Genomic DNA, 18,269 nt, shown 5'->3' with positions numbered 1-18,269 from the left:
GGAGTTTGAGACCAGCCTAACATGGTAAAACCCCGTCTCTACTAAAAATACAGAATTAGCGGGGCGTGGTGGTGCATGCCTGTAATCCCAGCTACTTGGGAGGCTGAGGCAGGAGAGTCACTTGAACCCAGGAGGCGGAGGTTGAAGTGAGCCAGGGTCCCGCCACTGCACTCCAGCCTTGGCTACAAGAGCGGAACTCTATCTCAAAAAAGTTTTTCACTTCCTTTTGAGGTCAATAGATAAGTTTTGCTTTTGAGACTTAGCTGATTTTATAAACTCTACAGTCCATACCAAATTCATAACTTGTGATAAACATTTATTACTCTGTAACTTCTCCTCTCCTTTTTTTTTTTTTTTTTTGTTTGTTTGTTTTTTTGTTTGAGATAGAGTCTCGCTCTGTCGCCCAGGCTGGGGTGCAGTGACTCAATCTCAGCTCACTGCAACCTCTGCCTCCTGGGTTAAAGCAATTCTCCTGCCTCAGCCTCCCGAGTAACTGGGACTACAGGCGTGCACCACTGTACCCAGCTAATTTTTGTATTTGTAGTAGAAATGCGGTTTTGCCATGTTAGGCTGGTCTTGAACTCCTGACCTCAGGTGATCCACTCACCTTGGCCTCCCAAAGTGCTGGGATTATAGGTGTGAGCCACCACGCCAAGCCTCTCCTTAGATATAAATAAGTTTGCCAGTTCTGAGCACAGTAGAACAGTCTTTACTAGACCTTGCTGGAAATCTGTTCTTGGTTTTTAAAGAGTTATGGAGATTGATTGGTCATTGCTGTTACAGCAGTGAAAATGCCTAATGATACTAAAGTCCACCTTTAGAGAACTGCAACAGACTTAACAAACTGAGTCTAAACTAGGCATTAGCTGGGCATGGTGGCTCACACCTGTAATCGCAGCACTTTAGGAGGCCGAGGCAGGCAGATCATGAGGTCAGGAGATGGAGACCATCCTGGCTAACACGGTGAAACCCCGTCTCTACTAAAAATACAAAAAATTAGCCGGGCGTGGTGGCGGGCGCCTGTAGTCCCAGCTACTCGGAAGGCTTAGGCAGGAGAACCCGAGAGGCAGAGCTTGCAGTGAGCCGAGATCATGCCACTGCACGCCTGTTCAGGTGACAGAGCGAGGCTCCATCTCAAGAAAAAAATAATAATAATAATAAAGTAGGCATTGGAACCATGACTTAATATTATATCATCCTCCCCTACCCCATCTCCCACCCCACCCCTGCAATTCTAGAAACTTTTTTTTTTTTTTTAATAAACAGAATCTCACTCTATCGCCCAGGCTGGAAGTGCAGTGGTGCGACCTCGACTCACTGTAACCTCCGCCTCTCAGGTTCAAGCAGTTCTCCTGCCTCAGCCTCCTGAGTAGCTGGGATTATAGGTGCCCACCACCATGCCTGGCTAATTTTTGTAGTTTTAGTAGAGACAGGGTTTCACCATGTTGGTCAGGCTGGTCTCGAACTCCTGACCTCAGGTGATCCATCTGCTTCGGCCTCCCAAAGTGCTGGGATTACGGGTGTGAGCCACCATGCCTGGCCTTTGTAAACTTTTATATGCATTTATTTAATCTGCCATTTTACAAACAAGGAGCTAGGTGTTATACCAGATAAATTGTCCTACCTCAGAGCATTAAATAACTGAATTTGGAATTTCTTGAGTGCTGTAGTATCTCAAACAGCCAATTCCCATGTCATTTATTTGCCATAAAGTTCACATCTTCCTGTGATTAACAGATGGTTATCAAGTACTTTGTAAAAATAAAGACTTGAACAGTGAAAAGCATGATTTCCTGAAATAATAATAATTATTAATAAGTATCCTTACATTTATCAGAGTATGAAGTTAGAAACTCATGACCAATTGTGAGGCCCAAGAGGAAAGCAGAAAAGTAGGAAGGAAGAATATTTTTTATGAAGAAAATTCAGATTCCTTCATAATTATTTCTTCCTCTGTGGATATTTTCCCCCTTTTTAGATTTTGCCGAGGCTGTAAAATTGATTGTGGGGAAGACAGAGCTTTCATTGGAAATGCCTATATTGCTGTGGATTGGGACCCCACAGCCCTTCACCTTCGCTATCAAACATCCCAGGAAAGGGTAAGTATTTAGGGCCACCATAAAATGGTGGTTTTTATATGGAAAATTTCCCCCAGTTTAACTATTATGCCATTTCTGTTTTAGACAATTTAAAAACAACCAGAAAAACCTTCATTGGGATCCTCTGTGGCACCTAATATATTGACATGTTTGCTTGGGTTTTTTCATTTTCCAGCTTCTGGAGTTCATTGTATTGGGGCATTGTCTTTGTCCATTTTGTGTTGCTGTAACAGAGGACGTGAGGCTGGTAACTTACAAAGAAGAGAGGTTTATTTAGCTTACTGTTCGGCAGCCTGGGAAGTTCAAGGACGTGGTCCTGGCTTCTGGCAAAGGCTTCTGTGCTGCATCATAACATGGCAGAGAGAATCAAAGGAGAACAGACACAGGCAAGAGGGAGGACCAAACAGGAGGAAGATCCTCGCTTTCTAACAGCCTGCTGTCTTGGAAACTCACTACTGCAAGAATGGCCCCAAGTATTTATGAGAGTTTCACCCCCATGACCCAAACACCTCCTACTAGGCCCCAGCTAACAAGGCCACATCGGGGATCCAATTTCAACATGCATTTTGGTGGAGACAAACTATATCCAACTATAGCAGGCATTAAATTTCAAAAATATTAATAAGTGAACCTTGAAACAAAACTGTGTCTGGCCATGACATATCAATAAGCATCTCTCTGTTAAATATTACTGAAGTTGCAGCATTTGGTAACCACAGTTACTTAGTTCAAATGTGTCCCAGGGCTATAACTGCTACCTTTAATAGACATAGTGATCAGAAAAGTTAGAGAAAGGACTGAAATGTTTCAATTTTGGGTACCTAAGAGCACATCTCAATGGCCACTGTTCACACTTCACATTCTTCTATTGTTGCTCTCTGACCAGAGCAATTTTTAAATTTTGAAAATGTTCCTTCAGAAATAGTTTTAACTCCGTACCTAAAAATGTTTGCCTCAGGCAGTTTTAATGAACCAAATATTATTTGAAGGGTAAAGACATTAAGAATCTGATAGGTAAAAGCAACAGAGTCAAAGGAGTTTCTTAAGTCACATGAGGAATTATAGTGGTTTTGCATTTTTATGACTCTTGATAGTTGGAAATTTCCTTTACTATTTTTTAAAGCATTCCCTTTGGATAAGTTAGTAACAGTAACTGACTTTTCTGTCTTGTTATGCTATGGAGGACTGGGGAAACTACCAATTCTAGACCTAGTTTCCTATTTAGATCCCAAAATATGCCCCACACACCAAGGCTCCTGGGAGCCCTTTCTAGCCAGAAATAAGTATAATTTGTGGGTGCTTGTCAAATGAAAGATCATTAGGCTAAACCTAAAGAAAGCTGAAGAGAAACTAATGTTCTAGATCATGCTCACTAGCAAGGAGGGAAAATTTTACCAGTTGATAGATTCATAAATCTTTGTCAGCACAAAATCTGACAGGGCATTATTCTGACAAGACATTACTGTCAATGATGATAAATTGTTTGGCTCTATGAATCTCTTCCCTTTTTAACAAGTCCAGTGTGCAATCTGAAAAGCTCTTTAGGACATCCTGCTTATAGGAAACGGCCTACGTGACCTGTTAAATGTTACCCTTCTTCCACTTTCAGTGATGCACTTAGGATACCATGGAAACGAAGGGCTATTGATGCCTTGCTAGGGAGTGGGGCCCTATGACTAATCTGGGCTCCCCTACGTGTAGGGTTTCTGTATATGCTTAGAAAGTCACATAGACAAAACAGATACCTTGGTTCAAACTGGGATTATTGCCCATATGCTTTATATTTTTTATTCCAGTGATTTCCCTTTTAGGAATTTATCTGAGGGGAGAATACTCTGTAATTACTCCATAATTTGCAGGCAAATATCATCATAGCATTTTTTAGGAGAGTAAAACTTATTAACAACTTAACATTTTTCTCACATTAGAGGAATGGTTAAATAAAGCATGGTGTGTTCATTGGATAAAATATAATGCAGTTGTTGAAAATGATTACCAGGAGTTTTTGCTAACATTTACGGGAACATGCTTATGATATGTGAAAGTTTTTTTTAAAACAAGACATAAAGTTGCATATACTGGAAATAATACCTTCAATATTGAAAAAAATACTATTTAGGAAAAAGGACAGAAGAAAATCTGCCAATATTTTGACGGTGGTTGCCTTTGTATTAAGAATATAAAAGGATTCCCTGCCTTTTTACATTTTTCTCTGCTTTCCAAAATTTCCACATGAATATTATACCTGGTAATCAGAAAAAGAATAGAGGGGCAATCACTCTTATCCTTTACATTTCTCCCGTTTGGACCTCAGATTCCTCAGTAGAAAATTAAACTAGATGCCAGCCTGGGCAATATGACGTCACCCTGTCTTTACAAAAAAAATGCACAGTTTAGCCAGGTGTGGTGGTGTGCACCTGAAGTCCCAGCTGCTTGGGATGCTGAGGTTGGAGAATTGCTTGAGCCCAAGAGATCAAGGCTGCAGTGAGCTGTGATCTCGCCACTGCACTCCAGCCTGGGTTGTAATAGAGCAAGACCCTGTCTCAAAAAAGCAAAAAACAGGAAGAAAGAAAGAAAGAAAATTAAACTAGACAAATTATTAGGCCTCTCTCCTTTTTTAATGGTCTTACAAATATATATAAACTATTACTTCATTTCCCATGTTTTGTGTTAAAGATGAACTTTAAAGCAACTTTGAAAAAGAAGAGGATGCCTATAAGTAATTTATAGACTGTTTAATAAGTTAAATAGAGTAGAGGATCTAAGCGTAGATCCCAAGAGGTAAAGGGAATCTTTATCACTTTGGGAAATTTTACTGATAAATAGAAATTATTGTCAGTGCAGTCCATAAATATGTTTTTTATCAGCCTTCTTTCCTCCCTGTCTTCATCTAGCACTATAGCCTGTATTCCACAGAAAATATAGTCAATAAAATCAACATTCTTTACTAGCTTACTCTAATTTGTGGTTGGCTATGAAGTATTCCTAGTAGAGGTAATAGAGATAGTATTTAACTGGCTATGAGAAAAGAAACACTATCGTATATGATACACCCCTTTTTCTACTCATTCCAACAACTATGATACAACGTGTTTCCTTTTGAAGCACGTCAGTTTTTTCCTTGAGTGACCAGTTCAAAAGATGATGACAGTTAATATCTTGTTACTACAGAATTTGTACTCAAAAAAGAAGTCTATAACCCAAGTCCAAACCAGATTTCCTTTTCTAAAGAAAGAATTTTCCTCTAAGTTCCCCTTTTTAAATGAGCTCTTTAGCCTGGTTAGTTATGCAGTGCTAGAACCTTAGCTGCATGATTAAACCCAACCTTGCTAGTTTATAGCAGCATTTGACAGCCTCGTGACTCAACCATCCTCTCATGTAGGGAAAAAGTCTCACCTGAAAACCCGTTCTAAACTGAATGTCTTGAGCTGTGCCAATTTGTATTCCAGGCAGCCTAATGTTCCCATCATGAGTTTCAGGAAGGGAAATTCATGGAGGAAGTTGCCTCAGGAGAACCTGTTCACCTCTGGAAGGGAGGAGCAATAAATAGGGTGGGTGATGGACATATGTGACCTTTGCCACCGAGAGGCAGTCAGTGTGGGCCTTGTAGTCCGGGCTCTGCTTTGGGACACAAATATATACTGTGTGAAGTCTCTTGGTAGCATCTATAACCCTGATGCTTCACCCACCTTCCCATACATTAGAGGGACAAACAGAAGGATCCCAGCTCTGTGGTTCTTGATTGATTGTCAGGTAGCAGCCAGGAATGGAGACGGAAAAATTCTTTTTTTTCTGTTGCACTCTAGATCCTTCCTTTTCTCCTTCTTCATTCCACACCACCCCTGACATACATCCCTGCACCCCACCCACTCTTTGCTCTCTCTCCTTTCTTATACTTAACTCCTTCTTGCTCCACAGCCTAACATGCTGATTAACAGGACCCCAAAGGTTTGGGTGGGTATTAGGGGCCTTCCCAACAAAAGCAGCACACTCTTGAGCTTGCTCTTCCTTTTGTTGCCATCTCAGATAAAAAGGCCCCATGAGGGAGGAGACAGATAATTATAGACTTGGTATTCTGATAACTCTTATATGGGATCAGATGCAAATGAGTTGTACCCTGTGGGGTTTCAGGCTCTGCTGTGTTGTCTTCTCATGGTGAGCTTTTCTGTGCCCTTATCTCATCCAGATCTGGCTTCTGCGTTTCATGTTATTTCTCCTAGCCTCTGTAAAGTCTGCAGCACACTAATAATGCTCTGGCTTTCTGATTAAAAATAAATGGCTTTCTATCAGCACTCCTGGCTTGAGGGCCAGCTCACATGTAATCCCTTATAGGATTCCAAAGTTGTTAAATAAATGCAGTTATTTTTGTTTTTGTCATTTTGAAGCATTCAAAAATTTTTCAAGAAAAGCTATGGTCATATAAATGTAAATTTTATCCAGAATGTTACTGATGTAACATTTGTGAATAAATGTGTACGTGCTGTATTTGCTTAGACTCTAGTTTGGGTTGTGTTTTCTTTTCCCTTATTTTTGAGACAGGGTCTCTCTCTGTCATCTGGGCTGGAGTGCAGTGGTGTAATCACAGCTTACTGCAACCTCTACCTCCCAGGCTCAAGCAGTCCTGCTGAGTATCTGGGACTACAGACATGTGCCACAACGCCCGGCTAATTTTTAGATTTTTCTTTTACAGAGACAGGGTCTCACTCTGTTGGCCAGGCTGGTTTCGGACTCCTGGATTCAAGCAATTCCCCCACCTTGGCCTCCTAAAGTGCTGGGATTACAGGCATGAGCCACCATACCCAGCCAGTTGTATTTTCTTTTTCCTTATATAGAGTAAAATAAGGGTAAGTGACGGAGAGGTTGATGCATAGCTAGATCACCACTTTAAATGCCTTCCCACACACCCCTTTCCTCCTGTTCCCTCTACCTGCAGGTTGTCGATGAGCATGAGAGTGTGGAGCAGAGTCGGCGAGCACAAGCCGAGCCCATCAACCTGGACAGCTGTCTCCGTGCTTTCACCAGTGAGGAAGAGCTAGGGGAAAATGAGATGTACTACTGTTCCAAGTGTAAGACCCACTGCTTAGCAACAAAGAAGCTGGATCTCTGGAGGCTTCCACCCATCCTGGTATGTTACAGTCCTACCTCTGAGAGAGCAGGAATTTAGCATGAAAGAAAGAAGACATGAACAAACATGAGGTTTTGTTATTTCTGAGAATACGACCCTTCCTGCAGCAGTGTTTAAAACACTTTCTGTACAAGGTTTTTATGTTGAGTACAGAGATGAATCTTTCTACAAATATTTGGTAGTTCCTTTTCCTAAAGAGCTTATAACCTAGAAGAAGAGATCAGTCAGGTACACAGTAACTGCAATTCAGTGCGATGTGAGAACTGCCACAAGGGGTAAAACATGGTGAATTTGAACTTCAGGAGAGGGTGAACTTCTGGCTCTGTGGAGAGAGGAAGCTTCGGCTGGCCCTTTGTGGACTCTAGAAGAGCAACTGAGCACAGAGGCAACACCCACTGCGCTGTCACATGGCTGTGGCACACTGCTGAGTGGAGTGTGTGTGCACAAGCATACCAGTGCACTGGGGCCTGTGTGGAGGCCTTTATGAAACCATATTTTTGAAGTCTTTAAAAAATTATGAAGAGTAAATGTTCTGTTATATATTCTCAAACATTCACATGTATTTGACTTGTTTTTTCTATGTAAATTTTGTATCTTCAGAACCCTTTAATGCAGATGTTTTCTACCTTTACTTCTCCAGATTATTCATCTTAAGCGATTTCAATTTGTAAATGGTCGGTGGATAAAATCACAGAAAATTGTCAAATTTCCTCGGGAAAGTTTTGATCCAAGTGCTTTTTTGGTACCAAGAGACCCGGCTCTCTGTCGGCGTAAACCACTCACACCCCAGGGGGATGAGCTTTCCGAGCCCCGGGTTCTGGCAAGAGAGGTGAAGAAAGTGGATGCGCAGAGTTCGGCTGGGGAAGAGGACGTGCTCCTGAGCAAAAGCCCATCCTCACTCAGCGCTAACATCATCAGCAGCCCGAAAGGTGAGGCCTGGGGGCCTTATGCAGGTGCTTTCTTGGGACTCCTGTAGGCTACATATGTTTCTCTGTCTTTTGTTTCAGAACATCAGGTTGGTTGGTGAAAGGAACCTATCTGGAATCAGACCTATCTGTATTTGAGCTGTGTAACTTTTAGCAAGAGATTCAGCCTCCCCGAATCTATTTTCTCATCTGCAAAATGGAGATAATACCAGGTTTACAGAGTTGAGAGTTTGACACATGGAGAGTAAAGCACTTCACACAGTGCCTGATATATGGTAAACAGGAATGGTAGCTGCTGTCTTGTCCCCTTATAGCAAAAGTTCTGAGTTTCCCCATCTTTCAAGGGGTCTGGAGGATCAAAACTCTTTATTTTTATTTTTTTTATTTTTTATTTTTTTGAGACAGGGTCTCACTCTGTCACCCAGGCTGGAGGGCAGTGGTGCAACACAGATCACAGATCACTGCAGCCTCGAACTCCTGGGGTCAATCGATCCTCCCACCTCAGCCTCCTGAGTAGCTGGGACTACAGGCACACACCACTGCACCTGGCTAATTTTTGTACTTTTTGTAGAGATGGGGCTCTACATGTTTCCCAGGCTGGGCTCGAACTCCTGCGCCCAAGGGATCCTCCTCCTTTGGCCTCCTAAAGTGCTGGGATGACAGGTGTGAGCCACTGCACCTGGCCCAAAACTATTTTCATAAAAATACTAAAACAATATGTACCTTTTCACTTTCATTCTCTCACAAGTGTACAATGGTGTGAGAGACAAGATGACATGGAATAATATTGTCACTTTGACAGTGAATTCTGTGCTAATGTATTGTACTTTCTCATTCCTGTTTTAATTTCTGATATGGGAAATATTGATAGATAAAATTCACATAAAATTCTAAGGGTTCTCAGTAATTTTTAAAGGTATAAAAGAGAATTGGGTAAGAGGCTATGACCAAAAAGTTTAAAGCCTTACAGGATTTTTGTGAGACATAGAGGTAACAATGGACAGCAGGAAATTCCCAGTACCATGCCTAACAATAGGAAGTACTCAGTACATGGTGGTCACATTTTTTGTCTAATTTTACAAAGGAGAGGAATCTGTGTTTGGAAAACTCCTTACTCTAATAGTTAGATTTTTTTCAGCTGAATCTGACATAAATCATCTTTCTGCTATTTTCTGAGTCCCTATAATGTACTTTACATTTTCAGGACATTGTTGCTTATAGGGACTTGGCATTGAAGAAGACAAAAATGTAACTTACTGGCTACATAATAGGAACTAAAGAGCAGCCAGTCACGACTCCCCTGTCTTCACCTTTGTGTGTACAGTTGTGAAGCTAACCTCAGAGTTAGCATTTGGGGCCGGCTTACCTTGTGGCATTTGGATTTGTGAATCTTTTCTTCTGTCCTGTTCATAGGTTCTCCTTCTTCATCAAGAAAAAGTGGAGCCAGCTGTCCCTCCAGCAAAAACAGCAGCCCTAGTAGCAGCCCACGGACTTTGGGGAGGAGCAAAGGGAGGCTCCGGCTGCCCCAGATTGGCAGCAAAAATAAACTGTCAAGTAGTAAGGAGAACTTGGATGCCAGCAGAGATAATGGGGCTGGGCAGATCTGTGAGCTGGCTGACGCCTTGAGCCGAGGGCATATGCTGGGGGGCAGCCAGCCAGAGCTGGTCACTCCTCAGGACCACGAGGTAGCTTTGGCCAATGGATTCCTTTATGAGCATGAAGCATGTGGCAATGGCTACAGCAATGGTCAGCTTGGAAACCACAGTGAAGAAGACAGCACTGATGACCAAAGAGAAGACACTCGTATTAAGCCTATTTATAATCTATATGCAATTTCGGTAAGTGGTTTATTATATGGTTTTCAGAGAGTGGTCTGTGTTTTGTTCAGTTGTCTTCATGTATTCATCAGCAAGTATTTTTTCAGGTCCTGCTTATTTCCTAGCATTGAGCTTAGTGATAGACAAAGTTAACATAGAAATCTTGGCCTGTCCAGGTGTGGTGGCTCACACCTGTAATCCCAGAACTTTAGAAGGCTGAGGCAGGAGGATAGCTTGAGCCCAGAAGTTAGAGACCAGCCTGGGCCCCATCTCTTCAAATAATTTTTGAATGGAGCTACGTATGGTAGCATGTGCCTGTGGTCCCAGCTACTTGGAAGGCTGAGGCAGAAGGATCACCTGAGCCCAGGAGGTCAAGTCTTTAGACAGTTGTGATCACTCGACTGCACCCCAGCCTGGGTGATAGAGCAAGTCCCTGTCTCAATAATAATAATAATAATATAGTAATTACAATTATAAAATGATTGTTTATCCACACAAGACTTGGAGCTTATGACTTTTGAATTTTGCTTTTTGCTTATTTTCGTTTTAGAAAAAGAGAGTTCTAAAATATTTTTTCACCTACTGATCATTTACATGATCAGTGTTCTCCTACTCAGATCCTAGCGCTATACCCTGGCCATAGTACAGTTTACTACTAACATACCTCCACTCTCTTATCTCTTACAGTGCCATTCAGGAATTCTGGGTGGGGGCCATTACGTCACTTATGCCAAAAACCCAAACTGCAAGTGGTACTGTTACAATGACAGCAGCTGTAAGGTAAACATTCTCAAACTTTGAATGAAAGTTAGAAACAGAATATCAACAGAACTGGGGAACATTTGTTGAAATAATGGATTATCTCTTGAATAGGAAATAGATATTTCTGTTAGAATCAATATAGAGATGCTGTCAGTATTAAAGGAACAAAAGTGATATGCAGAGTAGGGAATGAAAACATGAGTAGTGAGGAAAAATGAAGAGTTAGTTGCCTGGGCGCAGTGGCTCATGCCTGTAATCCCAGCACTTTGGGAGGCTGAGGCAGGCTGAGGAGGTGGATCACTTGACGTCAGGAGTTGGAGACCAGACTGGCCAACATAGTGAAACCCCATCTCTACTGAAAACACAAAAATTAGTCAGGCGTGTTGGTGCATGCCTGTAATCCCAGCTACTCGGGAGGCTGAGGCAGGAGAATGGCTTGAACTTGGGAGGTGGAGGTTGCAGTGAGCCAAGATTGCGCCACTGCACTCCAGCCTGGGCAACAGAGAGAGACTCTGTCTCAAAAAAAAAAAAAGGGGGAGTTAGTTAATGCAAAAAGCTCCTATCTTCTAGACTGTTAGAATTTGATGGGGTTGGGCCGAGCGTGGTGGCTCATGCCTGTAATCCCAGCACTTTGGGAGGCTGAGGTGGGCGGATCATGAGGTCAGGAGACTGGGACCATCCTGGCTAATATGGTGAAACCCTGTCTCTACTAAAAATACAAAAAATTAGCCGGGCGTGGTGGCGCGCGCCTGTAGTCCCAGCTACTCGGGAGGCTGAGGCAGGAGAATCACTTGAACCCAGGAGGCAGAGGTTGCAGTGGGCTGAGATCACACCACTACACACCAGCCTGGTGACAGAGCAAGACTCCGTCTCAAAATAAATAAATAAATAGAATTTGATGGGATTTTAGGTCATTCTTTTTTGGCTTGTCTATGGTCAAAATATTTTCCCCAAAGCAAACATTGGAAATAATGGGGCTCATTTTAAAGGGGCAGGTGTGAGACAGCCAAACTAGTGAGCTTATTGGAAGCCATCAGGTTTAGTAATTGCAGAGGGTTGGTCTTCCCTTTCCTGGCAAGGATTTAGAGCCATAATAGTGATGGCTTTTTGTTAAAGGTTTTTCTTGCCCTTTCAGGAACTTCACCCTGATGAAATTGACACCGACTCTGCCTACATTCTTTTCTATGAGCAGCAGGGGATAGACTATGCACAATTTCTGCCAAAGATTGATGGCAAAAAGATGGCAGACACAAGCAGTATGGATGAAGACTTTGAGTCTGATTACAAAAAGTACTGTGTGTTACAGTAAAGCTACCACTCTGGCTGCTAGACAGCTTGGTAGTGAGGGAGATGACTCCTTGTAGCTGACATTTGGCAAAAGTGTCACTGAAAGGCAAGCTAAATGTAGTTATTTTATCCTGTGACCCTGAAGCACAAAATAAAAATTCTAATTAAAATAGTTAACTTTAAGAGTAGTAATAATTTTATTTTGAAGTCTCATACAAGCTCTCTGATAGAGAACTTTCAGGCAGATCCCACCATTAGCCTGTAAACAAAAGGTTTGGCACCAGCCACCTGGGACCAAATAAGAATTCAATTTGTGCTTGTCCAGATATGAACAAATATGTAGTGAGTATAGAGTTTACCAATAATCATAACAAATATTAAAGATTTCCTTGGAGTCAAAGTAAAAAACAAAAAATTATAATGTTGTCTAGGGACGACATGATATGCTACCTCCTTTTTCCTGAAGTTTTATTCCATTATATTGACAAGATGGAGAAAGCAAGATCATGAAGGTGTGCAAATGATTCTTATGGCATGGACGAGGATTTTTCCATTTATTTTTAAAACTGTTTCGCTACCCTTTCTTTGTCTTTCTTGCTTTTTGTTTTTGTTGTTGTGTTTATGTTTGAGACACAACCAGTCATTGGTAGCTGGGGCATATAGTGGTCAGTCTAAAAGGGAGGCTCTCTTAAGAGCTATGTGCCTTCTACTCAGAGACCCAGTAGAAGACCCAGTAGAAAGAAAAAGCATCCTGGGAAATCCAGCTACCATGGCCCTCCCAGCAGAGGCATCTTACATTTAGGATACTTCAAGTATCCTCCGAAATGTATTCTGCACCCCCGGCCCCGCCCATGCTGAGGGAGGGGGGGCAGTTGCCAATATTTGCACCATCTTCACATGCACATGTTGCAACAAGAGCTTCTGGGAAGGTAAGCAGCATCGGAGCTAGATCGCGTTTCACAATTAGTGGTTGTTCTTTTCCGTGTTTGCTTTGCACTTTAAAAAAGAGAGAACACATGCAGATGAACTTGCTTGTGTGTATTTGATGGCTCTAAGGGCTATAAATTACAAACAAAACACATCCCAGACATTAGGAGTTCATAAGTATATTTAATGAAATTGGTGGTTTTAGGAAGTCAACTTTAGTTTTGCTTTGTTTGCATGTCCAGTAATTTTTTTATTTTGATATTTGTCTTTTTTTTTTTAATTTTACAGTAGTCATTGAAAGTTATGTTTCTTTGCTTACTTCATTTTTTCCTCCAATTATTCAAGACTGGAACAAAAGTATAAATATTATTTATTTCAGGTAGCATTTTTTTCATGTAGTTTTTTAATATATACTTGAAGGAAATGTTTCACCTTATTTTTGGTCTTTGTTTATTCATTTAGATCCTGCAAGTTGATTCTCATTAACTGTCAGATTCCACTACCCTTTCTTCCTCATAGGTAGTAATTACCAATGTAACTAAGCATTTGTGTTCTGATATCTGAGGCCAGTAACTATTAATATCTAGTTCTCAAAGCATTTGGAAAGGTTATCTTAAATGGCTACCTAAAGTGAAATCCTTTTCAGAGAAAATATAATTGCAAGTAGGTAGGAGTGGCCTCAATTGTCTAATGTAATAAAGTCAGACAAAATGCATACTTTATAGTTTCAAGATTTTCAGTATATAAAATCTGTCCATTCCTACCTGGACATGTCCCATTAAAAAGTGGAAGATTTTAAATAATTTCTTTACAGGTGTTTTATTTAAGCAGGTAGCACAATCTACTAATGTTGTTTGATCTGTGTTTGTTATACTGGTTGTAATTAATTTTTTTAATTCATGAACTAGCAGAAAATTTATTAAATTAACTATTAACTACATTCACCTTGTAAATTACTGTATAAAACTTGTTGACAATGCACTGACATTAGAAAGATGTTAATGTACATAGAGTGTAAATAAAATAGTGTTGATGTACTGAAATATGAACTGTATAAAAAGTATTGGTAATTGTATATGGGGTGTACCTGTTTATCTGTAACTATTATCCAAACAAATTAAATACTGTGGATGCCTCTATGTGTTGTTTTTCCTCATACGAGTAAACCCAGAAAGTCAAATTCTTCAGCCTCCCTCTCTGTGATCCTGTTTTAATTCTGCTACTTGAATAATTTCTTTCTGACTTACAGAGGGGATGCTTCATCTCTGAGGCTGGAAACTCTGTAGGGCAGGATTCCCCACCTTCCGGGCTGCAGACCAGTACTGTCCATGGCCTGTTAGGAACCGGGCTGCACAGCAGGAGGTGAGCGGCGCGCTGTATTTATAGCCGCTCCGCCTGGCTCCCATTACCGCCTGAGCTCTGCCTCCTGTTAGATCAGCAGCGGCATGCGATTCTCACAGGAGGACGAACCCTATTGTGAACTGTGCGTGCTACAGTCTAGGTTGTGCACTCCTCATGAGAATCTAATGCCTGATGATCTGAGGTGGAGCAGTTTTATCCTGAAACCATTCCCCCCGTCCCCCCAGTCCGTGGAAAAATTGTCTTCCACAACACCAGTCCCTGGTGCCAAAAAGGTTGGCAACCACTGATGTAGAGGGTAGAACAAGATCCCTGCAGTGACCAGGTGACTTTAAACATGGCTCACATCCCTTTTAGAAAGTTATGGCAGGGAAGCAAGTAGAGAGCAGGTGGTAAACTGAGGATTGGTGCCTACATTGGTACCTACAGGGGGTCCTACAGTCTTTTTTTGTGCAGATCAGGAGATGAGGTGAAGAGAAGGAAAGCTTCTCATTTGCATAATGCCTTGAAATGAGTCTAGGTTTGTAGGGGGCACTGAGAAACCGGATATCCCTAGTTGTCTGTCTGGGAGATCCAAGGAGACAGTTGGCAGTGTTGCGAAGAAATGAAGGTGACAGCTGTAGGTCCTTCACCCTCGGCTTCTATTTGTTCACCTATAAAATTAAAATACCTTACACTCAGGCTTGTAAGAATTAAATGGACACAAATGCCTGGCACAGTTGCTTGGTAAGTGCTCAGTCCAACGATATTCAATCCTGTCTTACAAAGAGGGTTTTTTTGGTTTGTTTTGTTGTGTTTTTTTTTTTGTTTTTTTTTTTTTGAGATGGAGTCTCGCTCTGTCACCCAGGCTGGAGTGCAGTGGCCGGATCTCAGCTCACTGCAAGCCTCCCAGCCTCCCAGGTTTACGCCATTTTTCTGCTCAGCTCTCCAGTAGCTGGGACTACAGCCGCCACCCTCACCCGGCTAGTTTTTTGTATTTTTAGTAGAGACAGGGTTTCACCATGTTCGCCAGGATGGTCTCGATCTCCTGACCTCGTGATCCGCCCGTCTCGGCCTCCCAAAGTGCTGGGATTACAGGCTTGAGCCACCGCGCCCGGCCTTTTTTTACCTCTTTACTATACCGACTCTAAAAGAGTTTAATAGCCCTCTGTTCACATTTTCCAAAAACAAGAATACATATTAAAAATGTATAAAATGGGCCAGGCCCAGTGGCTCATGCCTGTAATCCCAGCACTTTGGGAGGCCAAGGCAGGCGGATCATCTAAGGTTGAGAGTTCAAGACCAGCCTGACCAACATTGAGAAACCCCATCTCTACTAAAAATATAAAATTAGCCGGGCGTGGTGGTACATGCCTGTAATCCCAGCTTCTTGGGAAGCTGAGGCAGAGGTTGCAGTGAGCCAAGATCACGACATTGCACTCCAGCCTGGGCAACAAGAGCGAAACTGTCTCAAAAAAAAAAAAAGGTATAAAATGAAACATGTTGAATCAGCAGCAGTGGCAGCTTGTTTAAGGAAAGGAACAAACAGAAAATTAATACAGAAAGTCAAAAAATGAAGCACAACTCTTTTAAGTGCCAGTCTGTTTTTAGGTTTCTTTCTTTTCTTCTTTTTTTTTTTTTTAATAGAGGCAGGGTCTCACTCTGTTGCCCAGGCTGTAAATGCAGTGGGGTAATCATGGCAGCCTTGACCTCCCAGGCTCAAGCAATCCTCACACCTCAGCCTCCCCAGTAGCTGGGACCACAGATGTGCGCCACCACACAGCTAATGTTTGTAGAGATGGGGTTTCATCATGTTGCCCAGGCTGGTCTTGAACTCCTCGGCTCAAGCTATCTGCCCACCTCAGCTTCCTAAAGTGCAGGGATTACAGGTGTGAGCTGCCATGACTGGCCAAGGCTGTCTTTTAAAAAGCTAAAAGTGGGCTGGTTCAAGGCCAGTCTGAGCAATATGGCGAGACCTCATTTCTTAAAAAAAAATAATAATAATAATCAATTGGGTGTGGTGGCCCATGCCTGTAGTCATCCCAGCTACTCTGGAGGCTGAGGTGGGAGGATCGCTTGAACCCAGAAGGTTGAGGTTGCAGTGAGCCTCGATTGTGCCACTGCACTCCAGCCTGGGTGACAGTGAGACCTTGTCTCAAAAGAAAAAAAAAAAAAGCCTTGGAAGGACCAGCCTCGGGAGACGGGCAAGCACTTTGTTTCTAGTTTCTGAATGGCCCTGTGCGTTGAGAGGTCTTGAGCCTCCCAGCCTCTCTGGCTGAAGGTGGCGATTCGGCACGGAGTCTCTCCACCACTTGGTGGCATTGCTCACAGTGACTTCTTACTTCCAAACACCACTGAATTGGAGCAAGTAAGATGATTTGCCACATTTTTCCCAGCTAGTTTGGAGGCTGAATATAGAATTTTACTGGGACACACCAGAATGTGTAACTTGGGGAGCAGCGATCCCAGTTTCCCTTGATAATGTACCAACAGCTTCCTTAGTATTGAAATCACAAGGTCAGAAATGCACACACCTCTGTGATCAGAGATCCATACAGGAGAAAGCAACAAAAAGAGGCCTTTTAAGTTTGCCAGACTTTCTGACCAGTGGGAAGCAAGAGAGTAGGTAAGTGTACAGCAGTCACAAACCCAGGCCTATGAGAACCTAGTTGGGAATAGGATGTAAGAGAATAGGGAGTGATGGGGACTGTAGTGAGTTCTAGGCACATGCCCATCTAAAGGCTCCATGTGACTGTTGCCTTGCAGGAATGTGGGCCCCAGTGTTCACCAAACCTTTTTTGTTTGTTTTTCCCATGAAGAGAAGCCAGAAACCCAGATATTAATACAAAGTATGCAGTTTAGAAGTGTTGGTAAATTTTTAAAATTTTGAACACCGTGCTGCCCAACGAAGGTATCATCAAGCCAGATACAAACCGGCAGTTCATGCCCCCTGGTAAGTAGAAAGGTCATAGACTTTGAGCCCATTATGTCGGAGGTCAAATTCTAGTTCTGCTGTTGCAACAACTGTAAACGAAAGTTTTCAGATTTCTAATGCCCAATGAAAATACCACTTTATTTCCAAAGGTTATTAAAAGGAATGGATCATGTATGTAAGTAGGCACAGAGCTTGCCACCTATTAGGTACTCAAAAGCATTCTTCCCTCACTTAAGGAAACAATACAGGCATAATATAACAATAATGTTATGATCAAGTTCATTATCAGGAGGCATGCACCCAAACAATAGGGGAGTGAGCACCTGGCAGCTCTCTGCTAGGTTCTCTGGCGGCAGCAGTTCCCAACCTGATAATTCGTCGGCACCATCAGAATCAGCCAGCAGCTTGTTGGATATGCTGAGTCCGGAGTCCCGCCCATATTACACCTAATGTCCTGTGTCTATTACAGCCAGATTTATGAGATCCTCCTTTCCCATGCAGTCCAAGAATCTGCATCTGATAAGTTCCTCAGAGGAAGCTCTTTCGCAGCTAGCTTGCACTGGTCAGTGGGTTGGTCATTTATGGAAACCACTCCTCCAGGGAAGGAATCATTATTTCCAGTCTCACTAGGGAAAGATGATATACATATGCACATGTGTAAGGAGGAGTGACAGTAATTAGCCAAAAGCTTTGTAGACATAATTGTCTCTGATGAAGTGCTGACTGATGACATCAGACAGTAGGCTGTTGACAGTGTATCCCGGGGAAAGCTAAATGCAAAAGGGAAGCGAACTGCCTCCTCATGAAGTGAGATCAGGATTGCAGGGTCAGAAACGTGGAGAGGGTGATTCAGATGGACAAAGGAGCAGAGGCAGGATTCAAGTGGTGCGTTTTGGAGGCAATGCAGCCTGTTCGTGCTGAGTGGAAGATGCAAGAGGAACATAGACGATAACAGCAAGGCAGGGGCCATGAAGGCCTTTGAAGGTCAGGCCAGTGGTAATAGAAGTATTTCACATTGTCAGGTATCTTGGGATGGTTGCCAAACATTTTTCT

General features: G+C 42.3%; 2 protein-coding genes across 7 annotated transcripts in view; one reads left to right on the top strand and one right to left on the bottom strand.

The window, feature by feature from the left end:
* Positions 1 to 14,123, top strand: part of USP32 (ubiquitin specific peptidase 32) — a 218,412-nt gene extending 204,289 nt beyond the window's left edge. For 4 of the 6 annotated variants that reach the window (XM_003912864.3, XM_009190404.4, XM_031657487.1 and 1 more), the window contains 6 exons: positions 1,979 to 2,099; positions 7,033 to 7,224; positions 7,865 to 8,153; positions 9,564 to 9,988; positions 10,655 to 10,747; positions 11,865 to 14,082. In XM_003912864.3, the coding sequence (XP_003912913.1) occupies positions 1,979 to 2,099; positions 7,033 to 7,224; positions 7,865 to 8,153; positions 9,564 to 9,988; positions 10,655 to 10,747; positions 11,865 to 12,038 (1,294 nt within the window). In that variant the 3' untranslated portion in view covers positions 12,039 to 14,082. Of the gene's footprint in view, positions 1 to 1,978; positions 2,100 to 7,032; positions 7,225 to 7,864; positions 8,154 to 9,563; positions 9,989 to 10,654; positions 10,748 to 11,864 lie in introns of all 6 variants that reach the window. The other 2 variants (XM_021929123.2, XM_009190403.2) reach the window with 1 other exon arrangement.
* Positions 14,124 to 16,565: 2,442 nt separating this feature from the next.
* On the bottom strand, positions 16,566 to 18,269 carry LOC101005923 (protein FAM106C-like). Its single transcript, XM_009190406.4, has one exon. It carries the CDS (start codon positions 18,184 to 18,186, stop codon positions 17,692 to 17,694), a length of 495 nt encoding a protein of 164 aa, XP_009188670.2. The 5' UTR covers positions 18,187 to 18,269; the 3' UTR covers positions 16,566 to 17,691.

This window comes from Papio anubis, chromosome 17 (genome assembly GCF_008728515.1).
Source record: "Papio anubis isolate 15944 chromosome 17, Panubis1.0, whole genome shotgun sequence".
NCBI classification, from domain to species: Eukaryota; Metazoa; Chordata; class Mammalia; order Primates; family Cercopithecidae; genus Papio; species Papio anubis.
The sequence above is the reverse complement of the archived record's forward strand: the minus strand, read 5'-3'. Positions and strand labels throughout refer to the sequence as shown.